The following is a 12,914-nucleotide window of genomic DNA, read 5'->3' as shown; positions in this document are numbered from 1 at the left end:
CTAGAAAAGCAGGAGATAAACTGTTAACTCAGTAACTGCTGAAGGTCCTTAACTCTCTGGGGTGCCTCCAGATCTGGGAACGCCAACCTCATCTAGCCTTCATCAGACTTCTTGGTTGGAAAAGACATGGCCCAGGATTTCAACCAGCTAGGAGGTGATGCTGCAGGAAATGTAAGACTGAAATACTCCTTCAGGTGATCATGTAAAATGCTGCTAGTTAAGACTTGTTGAAAAAGAGAGGCATGAAATAGTTGGAAGAGTATTCATTCTCCTATTGGCTAAGGCAAATCAGGAACACTCTACCTTATCACATTCCTGATCCAGGCAAGGTTTAGTATGGGAACTTCAAAAGTCTAGCTTCAGAAATGAAGACTTGGGCTCCACTGAAGTGTTGCAGGGTGAGGAGCTGATTCACACCATTCACTTCTGACAAAGTTGGGCAGTTTTCCAAAGTGGCCACATCTCAAGTGGCCTGCGTTACTTGAAAAGCTGCTTGGTGGCCCATTCTCTAGATATCAGTGAGCAATATATAAAGGCACCTGGTCTTTCAATGTGAGAAAGAATTGACAACAAATGGAATCAACAAGACTTAGTACTTGACTGGCAGGAAAAGGTGCTGATTTGGGCAACACAGTGGAAGGTGATGTCACTCACTGAGATGCGGGACAGAGGCAGAGCAACTATGATACACATTTTCTAGCCTCCCTTCTATTCCTACTCTTCACTCTCTCCCAACGTGCTTCCACTCATCTCCTTGGTTGGATTAGCACGTATGTGCCATCAAGTGTAAATTAATCCTGACTTTTCTTCTGAGCACCAGACCTCTATGTTCAACCATCTGTTTGGATCTCCACTTGGATGTCTCAAATCTCTCTCTCTCCTTTCTCTGCCCCTTCAGATCTGCTCCAGTTTTCTGCAGAGTTCATAAATGGCGTGACTATGCAACCCTGCTGCTAGAGTCAGAAACCTGGGAGTCATTAAGACCTCTCTCTCCCTCCTCCCCTATGCAAATGAGCAAGTGTTTTTGATTCTACCTACTTGCCTCTCACCACTCTGCTGTCTTCCCTGTGCTCCATCTTTACCAGCCATCTCTCAGTTCACTGAGCACCATGGGCTCTCCTACTACTGGGCCGTAACATGTACAGCCATCCCCTATGCTGGGGACACATGCCACCCTTCTTCTTTACTTAGACAATGTCTATTCATCTGAAAGGGCTCATCCCAGACTGGATTAGCCTCTCCAGTTACATTGCCTGTAGTACCTCATTTCTCTTCCTCAGTACTCTATAAACAATTTCAATTATTTAAAACTTGTATTATTTCTAATAATTGGGATCATGTCTGTTTGATTCTCTGCCCTATCTCTAGCACAGCGTCTGGGGTATTTGCTGATTGATTGACAATTTGCAGAAGATACTAACTTTAATTTTGATTAAATTACGACAGAGTGTGGGACATATCCCAGTGCAAATATCCATCAAGCAGATGTTTACATGGATCTGAAGCTCAGGAGAGAGCTCTAGTTTGATTAATAAATGAATTCCTAAATGTATTTCTCAACTGATGACTTTTGTTCAACATTATATTTATCTTAGATCTATGATCATAAATATAGTAAGCTTATTTTACTTTATGCCAAATTAATTTTTTGCTGCTTCTCAATGTACACTCTCTTTACTAATAAAATCTGTCTTCAGCACATGCAATGCTCCTTCTCATTCCTTCTTTTCAATCACTATTCTGGCTCAGTCTTTCGATCAGGCTTCTTCCCTGACTGCTCTACTGCGCCTTACCACCTCTCCCTTCTCTGAACATACTTGACTTCACCTCATTTCATCGTTTCCTGTGTGTTACACTTCTTCTCCTATTAGACTGAAAGCACTGGAAGGTCAAAGACCACATATTGCCTACACACGGCAGAGGATTTTCATTTCAGCAGTGTCATAAAGGAAACAGTAGGAGTGGGTCACTACAGAGGTATTTTTATCCTATCCTATTCTTTTGCTTTCCTACAATTGCCTTGTAAGACTGTTCATGTGAGGAACACTTCCTAGGTTAACTGTGATGGTTCTTCTTGAAAGGAAGAAGAGAAAGGTTACTATGTTTATGAATAAAGCATTAGATTGCTGCTTATTTTCTACTAGAAAAGATGAAGGTAAGTAATTTGTCAGACCCATAAAACTGTCCTTAAGAAAGATTTACAAAGAAACAATGTGAATAAAAACGTTGGTCAGGGAAGATTCTGAATTAAAAGGCAAGTCTTTCAAAGAGAGATCTCAATAATGATATAATCCAATTTGGAAAAGTAATTATATCTACCCAAATCAATTCATTTTCTATTATAAAATATTGCTGTATCTCAAAATTTTGGCTTTGTAACTTGACTTTGAGGCATGATTAGTATACAATAAAATGTACCCATGTAAATGTACACTTTTAATTTTGACAAATATATATACCTGTGTAATCATGACCACAATCAAGATAGAGAATATTTCCAACACTCCAGAGAGTTCCCTTATGTCCCTTATAGTCAGTGTCCACCACCCCAGTTTCCAGGCAACCACTCATCTTGCTGTGTCACTATAAGTAAGTGCTGTCCACTCTATAATTTCATAAAAATGTAACAACACAGTATGTACTCTCTCGTGTTTGGCTTCTTTTGCTCAGCATGTTTGTGAGATTCATTTTGTTGCATGTATTCATAGCCTATTTCTTTTAATTGCTGAGTAGTAGTCCACTGTATGGATATAGATTTACCACTTACTTGTTTACCCCTTTTAGATTATTATAAATAAATCTATTATGAACATCTGTGTAGAAGTCTTTGTGCAGACATGTGTCTTTATTTCTCTTGGTTAATTATCTATGAGTGGGAATGTTGGGGTGTACGGTCAACTTTTTAAGAAACTTCCAAACTGTTTTCTAAGGTGGCTGTATCATCAGACATTCCTACCAGCAAGCATGAGTTCCAGTTCCGCATCCTTGCTGATAACTGGTATTATCAGTCTATTAAATTTTAGCAATTCTACATATTTCATTGTGGCTTTATTTGCATTTTTTGATAATTAATGAAGTGAGAATCTTTTCATGTGCTTATTGTCCACTCATATATCATCTTCTTTGGTATACTGCCCATCCAAATCTTTTGCCTCCTTTTTTACTGGATTGTTATCTTCTTATTGAATTGTTAGAGGGTTTTGTTTTCTTTTTCTTTAACATATTCCAGACTCAAATTCTCTGTCCGGTACTTGAATGATGAGCATTTGCTCCTAGTCTGTGGCTCACCTTTTCTTCTTATGGCTGTCTTTCCATGTAGAAGTTTTAAATTTTGATGAAGCCAAATTTATTAATTTTTCATTTTTTATTTTGTGCTTTTTTGCATCCTAAGAGACCCTAGCCTACTCCAAAGTTATGAAGATTTTTTTCTCTTTTCTACCAGAAGTTTTACAGTTTTATCTGTTGTACTTAGATCTGTTTTTGTGTATGGTATGAGATAAGGGTCAATAAAGATGCATAAAGGGTCATACAGATATCCAATTATTCCCATACCTTTTGTTGAAAAGACTATCCTCTTCCCATTGAACTATCTCAGTATTTTTGTCAAAAATCAATTGACCATATGCATCTATTTCTGGACTCTACTCTGTTCCATTGATTTATAACACCTCCCTTTACACCAACACCACCACAATGTCTTGGAAACCTGTAGCTTTGTAAGTCCTGAAATCACATAGTATGGGTCTTCTAAACTTTATTATTCTTTTTCAAAAAAGTCTGGCTATATCAGCTCCTTCGACTCTTCATGTAAATTTTAGAATAAGTTTATCAACATCTAGAAAAAAGTCTACTGGGATTTTACTTGGGATTGCATTGCAGAGGATCATCGCTGTAATATATTGTCCCCCAATCCAAGACCATGGTATCTCCATTTATTTAAGTCCTCTTTACTTTCTCTCAGCAATCATTTTCCACTCTTCAGTGCACAGATCTTATATATATATATTTAAAGTTTCTTCCTAAGTATTTCATGTTTTTGATGCTATCAAGTGGTATTGTTATTTTAATTCCAATTTCCAATTGCTTATTGTTAGTAGGTGGAAATACAACTGTTTCAGTATATTGACTTTGTATCTTGTAACCTTTTAAACTCAGTTATAGTTTTAACAGGCTTTTTAATAAATTCCTGAGGATTTCTACCCCAGTAACAATAAGCATGTATAGTGCTCAGATATTGGTTTCTAAATATCATTTCCTATAAAAGAAACCAGGAGCAATGGCTGATTCAAGGGCAAAGGCTAGAAAATATCAGTTAAGCCTGAAACATCTTATTGTTTCAGAAAGGAAGAAAGTGCTCAAAGAAAGATGGGAGGTATCAAACAGATAGTTATAAAGAGATTATAAAGTTACACAGTTATAAAGAGATTCCCATTCACTATGGAAGAGAAGGAAAGCTCTTCCTTATCAAAGAATGCTAATAAATATAGAAGAAACAATGGAATTAGAAAATCACCACTTGGGAAACACCATAGTAATAACTGTTACAAAAGATACTCAAACCAGTGAGTAGAAGTTTGACAAGAAACAAGACTCAAAGACCCAAGGTATCTCCCCTAAAATGTACTTTTTAATTATGAAGGAAAAAATAATAACTTTATAGTGGAGAAATGCAGAAGATATCACGTTAACCAACTGGTTACAGTTAACATCACTGGTGTTAGGCTCTCATGTGCCTCCTGATATGATGCACTGACAAGAACATACACATCTATATTACTCCTTCCAAAAATGCATAAGCTGAATGTAATGAGGAAATATTACACAAGTCTAAATTGAGGGACCGTCTATAAAATATAAACGATCTATACTTTTCAAAAATGTCATAGTCATGAAAGTCAAGAAAAAACCAAGGAACTGCTCCATATAAAAGAAAACGAAACACAATAACTAAATACAACATGTGATCCTGCAACAGAAAACAATGTTTCTCTTTTGTTATAAAGGACATTAATGAGACAACTAGTAAAATATAAATAAAGTCTGCAGATATTGTCTCAGTTAATTTGCTAATTTTGATACTGCACTGTGGTTATGTTAGAAAATGTCCTTATTTTTAGGAAATGCACATTAAAGTATTAGTGGATAGAGGGGCATCATGTCTGCAACTTACTGTCAAATGGTTCTGAGAAAAAAAACAGGTACATATAGCAGATAAAGCACATATGGTAAAATGTTAACTTTTGGGGAATCTGGGTGAAGGATATATAAAAACTCTTTGTACTATTTTCCAAAGTTTTCTGTAAAAATAAAATTATTATACAATAAAAAGTTAGAAAGAAAGCAAGCACATGTGCAATTACTTCCTCTACTTGGCACACATACCCAGATTTTCAATGGTGTAATAGCGCTGTTTATAGTCCACTTTTACGGTCTGGGCATGCGGGCTGCCAATGCCATAACCAATGGCGTAACCTCTGACCACAATGTTCTGATTCTCCGGAGGTGTCCAGCTGACTACAATGCTAGTGACAAGTGGGCGCACGTGAAGAGAACTAGGCACTTCGGGAACACGAGTTTCTGGGAAGGAAAGTGGAAAAGCAAGATGAGATTCAGCTCTACCTTCCTTTAGAATATTTCATTTTCCTTGGGGAATGGTGTCCAGCCTTCTGCCAAATTATTTAGGGCTAAGTTTTCTCCATTATTCCCAAGAATTCAAAAAGAATCTGTATGCGTATAGTAAAGTATGGCCCATGGTTTTATTGCAGTCTAAGAAAACAAACTCAAACAGCCTGAAATACCAGACACTGCAGTATTAATTTGGAAGGGAAGACAAAGAGATCCAAAAACCTCTTCCCAATGGAGAAAAACAAATAAATTGTCTTTCAATAGTTACCCATTCCTCTTGGTCCCACATTTGATTTCCAAACTCAACCAGGTGGAGTGAGAAAGGCACAACACCAACTAATTAGAAGTCTGCTGTGAACAGGTGATCTGGTATCACATTACAGCAATGATATCAATTATTTACTCCCCAATGTAAGATGGTAAGTCAGAAAATATGAAGCTTTAGAACCACAAATAGATTTAAATGGTGGGAGACTAAGAGGCTTTAAAAGGTGGCAATTTACAGTATCTTTCACACACATTATTTCAAGGCATAAATTTCAATTAAAAAATTAGTAAACAAAGAATCAGAGTAAGTACCCAGGTATTTTGTCTTTTAAGTGTAGTACCTATCTCTGACAGAGGTACACACACACCCCCATATAAACAGGAGAGAAAAAGGGCAAGGTTTCCAGGACTAAGAGAAAAAGGAAACTGTAACTGAAATAAAGGCACAACATATGTGGTTCAGCCTTAAATTTTAGATTATCCATCTACTTAATGGCCTTGTAAAAAGTAAAGACTTAAAACACTTGTACATTTTTACATGTTCTGGTTCTGCTCAAAGGGACAGTTCTCTAAAAGCCACTATAAAAAAAAATACATTCCAGGAGACTTGCTGTATTACAGGAATGACAGCAGTATAAGCCACTAAAGTTCATAGAATGAAGACACATACACCCAAATCTGTGCCTCTCCATCCTGACTCTTTTGACTTCAGTTAGCACCTTGCCTGTGCCAACCCTGCTGATTACTGTTCTTACCATCTAAGTCACTTTCAAAAGTTTCAGCAGACAGCCAGTCAGTAGCCGGGCCTGTACCATTGACTGTTAGAGCAGCCACTCGGAAATTATATTCAGTCCCCCGATCAAGACCTACAACCCAAACGAAGAAAAAAAAAAGTCTGAAACAAGAGCTTTGGAAAAACAAAAGATTATCACTCTCTCATTAAAGCAAGTATCTCATCCACCAATTTAATACAAAGCTACTATCTTGATAACACTTCAGTTAAAGTTAATACAAAACAAGCAATACATAAATACAGCACAGAGGAGCTCCCACCTCTGAAGTAGAGGCTGAAGCCCTATTTCAGATCTTTTAAAAGAGCTTAAAGGCAGTTTAGAGATCATTTAACGCAATCCTTTCATTTTGTTACTAAGAAGGATAAGGCCAAAAAGAGGCCAAAGGTATGAAAGAGTTACAACAAAGGAACAAAGTCAGTTGGTCTCAGAAGGCACCAAAGACCAGAAAATAATGCAGAGGTATAACTCCTACCAGTGTACCTCTGTTCTTTGGGCCACCCCATAACCACGGTAGAAAAATTTTTAAACATCAAACATGGCCTAGAAATCTATTTCTCAACAGCCTACTGCCCATAAGTATATACAATAAGTAAAAGAAGAATAAAGCCTTTTTACTATGCAATCTTTCTTATTTACTATCAGCTAACAAAGTACATGATATACCAATGTATCGAAGGCAACAAAGATCTACATGTAAAAGTCTACCCTACAAAGTGGGGTAATAGTCAATATTAATATGGTCAGCTATTCATATATTCATGCTTCCATTTTTTCTCTTTTTAATATGCTAAAATACATATAACATAAAATTTACCATCTTAGTAATTTTTAAGTATACAGTTCACATGCATTTTTAGAGCACTTAGATACCAGATATTGCAATAGGTCTTTTAAGGGTTATAAAAAATTACCCTACCTCCTCATATTCAAATAGCAGGATCTTTGGCCAGCAACATAGTACAGAAACTCCAAAGAGAGAGCTATTGAGAGAGAAGCTGGCCAGGATGCAGAATGAGCCCTGGCTCAGTTAATCAATCCTGTCATGTGGTATGAGAGGAGAGAGGTTCTGTTCTCTGCAGGGCATTCTGATTCTGTCTGTCCACAAGAAAGCAAGAAGCAAGACAGGAGGAGAAGCAGAATGACTGGGCCCATGTCAGCTGAACTCTCTGTCTCCTCCCTGCACACACTGAACAGGAAGTGCCAGAGTGGGCTACCCAGGCATTTGCAACTGTAACAGACAACAATCTGGATTATTAGCAAACATGGTTCAATTGAGAACCCTGAAGAATTCAACCAGATTATCATTCCCTCTCCTCTGGGGAGCTGGAATGTAAGAGAGGGAAAGAGCAAGTGAGAGAGAGCATGCACATGAGCAGGTGAAAGTCAGAAAGGCGTGTGAGTACAGAGGCTGAGCTCCTCTCCCTCGAGATACCCTAGAGGGCTCACTGACTGAAACCAAGGCACTCGATTCGTATTATAAAGATATGGCAGCACGTGTTTAGTGCTGCAAGTGGTACAAAAAGAAGAAATAACAATTACTTCTGGCTGAAACTTAAAAGTCCTATAACGTGTAGCTCAGCACAGGATCCTGGGAACGCACCCTGTTTTCTAACACTTATCAACTTCAAGTTGATGCTTCAAGAGAAGAATGACCTTCACTGTAGCTCACCACTGTGCACCCAGTGCCAGCACACGCTCGTAAAAGTTCAATACAGTCTAGCAAGCAAATGAATGAGTCGAAATATGCGTTTAAAATGCAGGAGTTTTCTTGATAAAGAAAAGGCTATTTTAATACGGGGATATGTGTATAAAAACAGATGATTGAACTTGGTGTACCCCCCAAAAAATAATAAATAAAATTAAAAAAAAAAAAAAAAAGAAAAGGCTATTTTTATGGTGAAAGTGGTACTTTGCTTATATATCAAATGTTTCATTGAGAAAATAAGTCTCTTCAAGGACAAGGCCTGTATTTTTATTTATTAGAAACAAGAAGAGTGCATGGTATACAATAAATATCTACTATTAAATATTCAAAATAAAAGCCTTCTCTTTAGGAAATGTTATTTATCTGTGTCAAGTAAAATCAGACTGACTTTTAAGAACATGACCAATTTCATAACCAATTTTGCTGTAATGCTCCTTAGATGAGATTTCTCAGCAACACCCCTACAGCCATATTTACCTGCTGCAGCTTAGAGCTGTGGGGTTCACGAGAGGAAACTAGAAGACTGACAGATACCCTTGAAGACAAACATTCACCTTCTCCTACTTTGAAAGAAGTTAATCCTATCCATGAGGTGAGAAGTACAGAGGAAAGCTTGCTGGTTAACTGGAGTACAGTTTTTACTGTCACTGGCTCTCTCAATTTTTAGAAATCTATACCTGTACCTATACCTATACTGAAGAAAAGACCCATTACACTTTTTTACCCCAGATCTTGGTTCTATCAAGAATCTGGCCATAGGAAAGCAGCTGATGTCAAGCTTCTCTAATTCTTTCATGCCTACCCAAGAGGAAAGCAATGTAAGAAAAGATTAGAATTCCCCAAGGGTGAGGAAATTAATTCTCAAGGCTTATATAATAATGATAATACCTCCAATTCTTGGTAGTTCTCTTCTACCAGCTCTGCTAGGAAACCCCAAAATGGTTTCTTAGGGGCATCTGTCTCTATTCTTCTTTAACACGATTCCAACATCCAAACAGCAAAAAAACACTTCATCCTCTTCCTATGCTTCTCCTGCAAAGCCAACTTGCTCTGGCTAAGCCAACTCTACTTCCCCTACCTAAGGAAGGAAGAGGGGGGTAACTCTTCTATATTAGAGATGGATTAGGGTCTATTTTTTATCAACTGTGCCACTTGCTCTGTTGAACATAAACGGAGAACTATATAAAAGAGCTACCCCTGACAGAATTTTCTACAACTTTATCATGTCCACAGTAGCAAGAATGATTATTGCATGGCTGTGCCTATTCACAAATGCTGTTTCAGGCCTCACATACCCGAGTGGTGCCAGTGTTAATAGAAATCATTTTGTAGGCCTCTGCTACCAACTAGATTGAGTGGATTCTTTGCTTATATAGCTCTGTTTAACCCTTTTTTCAGATTACAAAAGAACAATATATACATATATATATATTTTTGTTTTCAAAAAAGAAAACATGGAGAATACAGAAAGACACAAGTAAGGCAAAGAAACTCAAACACAATTTCACTAGAGAAGGCAGAACCTGTAACAGTGTTTTCCACTAATTTCTATCAAGTCACAAGTAGACCGAACTGTTACAAATTCTTTTAAACCATTTTTGCTTTGCATAAGTCAATGGCCCAGAGCAGTCATTAGACTAGCGTAATTCAATGTTTGGGAGAGATACCATCTCCTAACTCCTGCCAGTGTGCAAAGCAGCTTACCTTCAATCAGCTGTGACAGCTGTGTGCCAGTCACCAAGGTCTCAGTGACATCACTCTTTCGGGAAGCCTTTCGGTAGCGAACCTTGTAGCCAGTAATCTGCCCATTTTGTGTGGCTGGAGGAGGTGACTGCCAGTGAATCACAATACTCTGGGAAAGACAAGATTGTAGGGAAAAGACTGAATATATCAAATGTTGGTCCTGTTTTATGTATTATTACTCCGAATTCAATGTGTAAGAGAAGGAACCACAAAGGCAACAGAGTGTTCAGACAGAATTTTACTAAGTTATTTAATAATCTCTGAAAAATAGTTTTTAATTTTAAAACTCTCAAAGATCGAATGGAGAGACTGTATTTGTGGGCAGTATACCCTGGGCACTTGATCTCCTATTTTCATAGAATGAAGATTTTGGGCAAAAGCCTCAGGAAAGTTTTTGAAGGAAAACAAACATAAGGTCAGAGGCATGTAGATTAGGAAGTAAACTATTGTTAGGTGTAAGGTTCTCCTCTATCTAGAAGGTAGGAACAGCAAAATTAGACAATTTCTGTCTAAAACTATTCAAAGAGGGGACTGTTAATCAACAGCTGGTTGTTTCTTTAAGGAAAAGGAGTCCCATAAGTCCTTTGCGAAAGGACGGACTGTCTCAGTTGTCTATGCAGCCCAGGAGGGGCTCTGGGCATCTGAGAAGCACACATGGCCTTTGTGCACAGTGAACCTGACCAGGAGGGACAGCTTCAGCAATGCAACCATCTGACAGACGCCTGCCTTTGATTCACACTGGCTCACCTCACAGTACTAAGCGGCTATGCTAACATAAACAACGTACCTCTTTCTACCTCGTCACCAAGGTTCTGGATGGCTGACATCTACAATGTCATGATTTACATAGTACTAGCAATACGCTTGCAGAAAGGCTAAACAGGATAAACAGGAGTTGGTTTCTCAGTCCAGCTTTAAATTGGCAAGTGTAATATCTATGTCACTTTATTTCTCTGCTTGATTATGATTGTTTTGATACAGAATCTCTCTCTTTATAAGCCCTTCTGAGGCTTAACAGGATACCAGTAAAAATGAACAACAGCAATATAGAGTTTTACCTTTGAATTTCTTACTTCTAAAGACAGATTCTGAGGAGCAGCACTGGGAACTGCACAGGCAAAAAAAAAAAAGAAAAAAGAAAAAAAATTTCCATTACATATCCCCCATCACGTGACTATTCTTGGCTAGACTTTACACAAATGCACATCTCAAACACTGATATACAACCTGAAGGTCTAACCCAGCAGCCAGTGCCCTCATGTTGACAGCATTTGGATTAGGTGTGCCCATATTTGATTCATTTAAAATAATGAGACACATTCATGTATACACATCCATACCCAAGTCAGGCTGTACCTTCGGGAAGTCAGATACCTATTTCAAGGATATGACGGTGACTCTAAACTTTTCTAGACCCCGAATACATTCTGAACCTTTAATGTATTCTTCTGACTATTCTTGGGAATAGCATATCTTTATCTTGGGAAACATTTTCTGAAAACAAGTCTAATGAATACAGCAAGTGAATCAACTGGGTAAAATCATTATGAGTCTAATATGTGATGTACACAAACCAATGACCTTGGCTTTCCTGTGGGGTTCCTAAACTGGTTTTGAAGGCAGTTTCCAAGTAGAGCAAAGAGATTTTTAAGCAATGACAGTACAGTGAAGAAATCATCTGGCTTCCCCAGGCAACTATATAGCAGAGAACACTCATTCAGATGTGAGAAGTTTGGGACTCTCAGTTAAAAAAAACAGCTGTATAACTTTAGTTTCTCACATATTAGAACATAAGACAGGGGTATCTCAAAGTTTATGGTCCAAACACCCTTCAGCATCTCCTTTTATAGTAACTATAGGAAGCAAAGAAAACTTAAGTAAACCTGATTAGTTTCTTCTCCAATCACAAAATGCTAACTTTTCCTCTTCCCTCCTAATCCATCCATGGAAATTTCTCCCACCCATTCTCTGACATTTGGTGACCAGGCACATAACTAAGTGCTTACTGTGCTACAGGCTTCTGGAAGATAGAGACTATTTCTTATTCACTGTTGTATCCTGTGCTAACAAAGTGCATCAGGCCTCAATCCAGAGATTCAGGCACAGAGGGTCTGGAGAAGGACTTAGGAACCTGTGTTTTGAAAACAGTCCATGGATGGTTTCAATCATCTCCCTGTTAAGAACCTCTGACTCAGCTGCAGAGGCACCAACACAATTGTTGCTGTCTTCTTCCCCACCACATAGCTAAGATTTGCTACATGTTCCTACCTGGCAGGTACTTAATCCTTACAACAATCCTGCAAAGAAGTTTCTATTATTACTCCCATTTTATAGATGAGAAAACTATAGATGTGGCTCAGGGCAGTTAACTTGCCCAAGGTATTTGTTTCAACTGGTACAGGAACCAAGATCTGTCTTCCTCTTAAGTGCTGCCCTTAACCACCATGCTGAGACACACACAGCTCCTGTGGCAGGCACTGGAGTCAGCATGCCAACCCACTTAATGCAGTTAAAACTGGCTCACGGGCAGACTTAAAAAGCCTACCTTAAACACAGTCTAATGTAGCTGACTATCCAAACTACAGTTTGTATTTATTTTTCCCAACTTTTTATCTTGAAAAATGTCAAGCACAAAGAGTGGCAAGAAGCAAACAATGAACACCATGTATTCTTTCCCTGGATTTGCCAATTGTTAATAGTCTGCCACATATGCTTAATTTCTCTCACTGTATTCATACAGACAGTCATCTAACTACATACTGTTTCTAAATAGCTGAGAG

General features: G+C 38.1%; 1 protein-coding gene across 5 annotated transcripts in view; it reads right to left on the bottom strand.

Moving 5' to 3' along the window:
- The window catches only part of NEO1 (neogenin 1), a 232,891-nt gene that overhangs the window by 32,459 nt on the left and 187,518 nt on the right, over nucleotides 1-12,914 (bottom strand). For all 5 annotated transcript variants that reach the window (XM_057723249.1, XM_057723252.1, XM_057723253.1 and 2 more), the window contains exons 12-15: nucleotides 11,193-11,242; nucleotides 10,096-10,243; nucleotides 6,648-6,758; nucleotides 5,383-5,577 (exon numbers count right to left, since the gene is read on the bottom strand). In XM_057723249.1, the coding sequence (XP_057579232.1) occupies nucleotides 5,383-5,577; nucleotides 6,648-6,758; nucleotides 10,096-10,243; nucleotides 11,193-11,242 (504 nt within the window). The remainder of the gene's footprint in view (nucleotides 1-5,382; nucleotides 5,578-6,647; nucleotides 6,759-10,095; nucleotides 10,244-11,192; nucleotides 11,243-12,914) is intronic.

The sequence above is a fragment of the Hippopotamus amphibius genome, chromosome 2 (genome assembly GCF_030028045.1).
Source record: "Hippopotamus amphibius kiboko isolate mHipAmp2 chromosome 2, mHipAmp2.hap2, whole genome shotgun sequence".
NCBI lineage: Eukaryota > Metazoa > Chordata > Mammalia > Artiodactyla > Hippopotamidae > Hippopotamus > Hippopotamus amphibius.
This window is presented reverse-complemented; position numbering and strand designations above follow the sequence as displayed.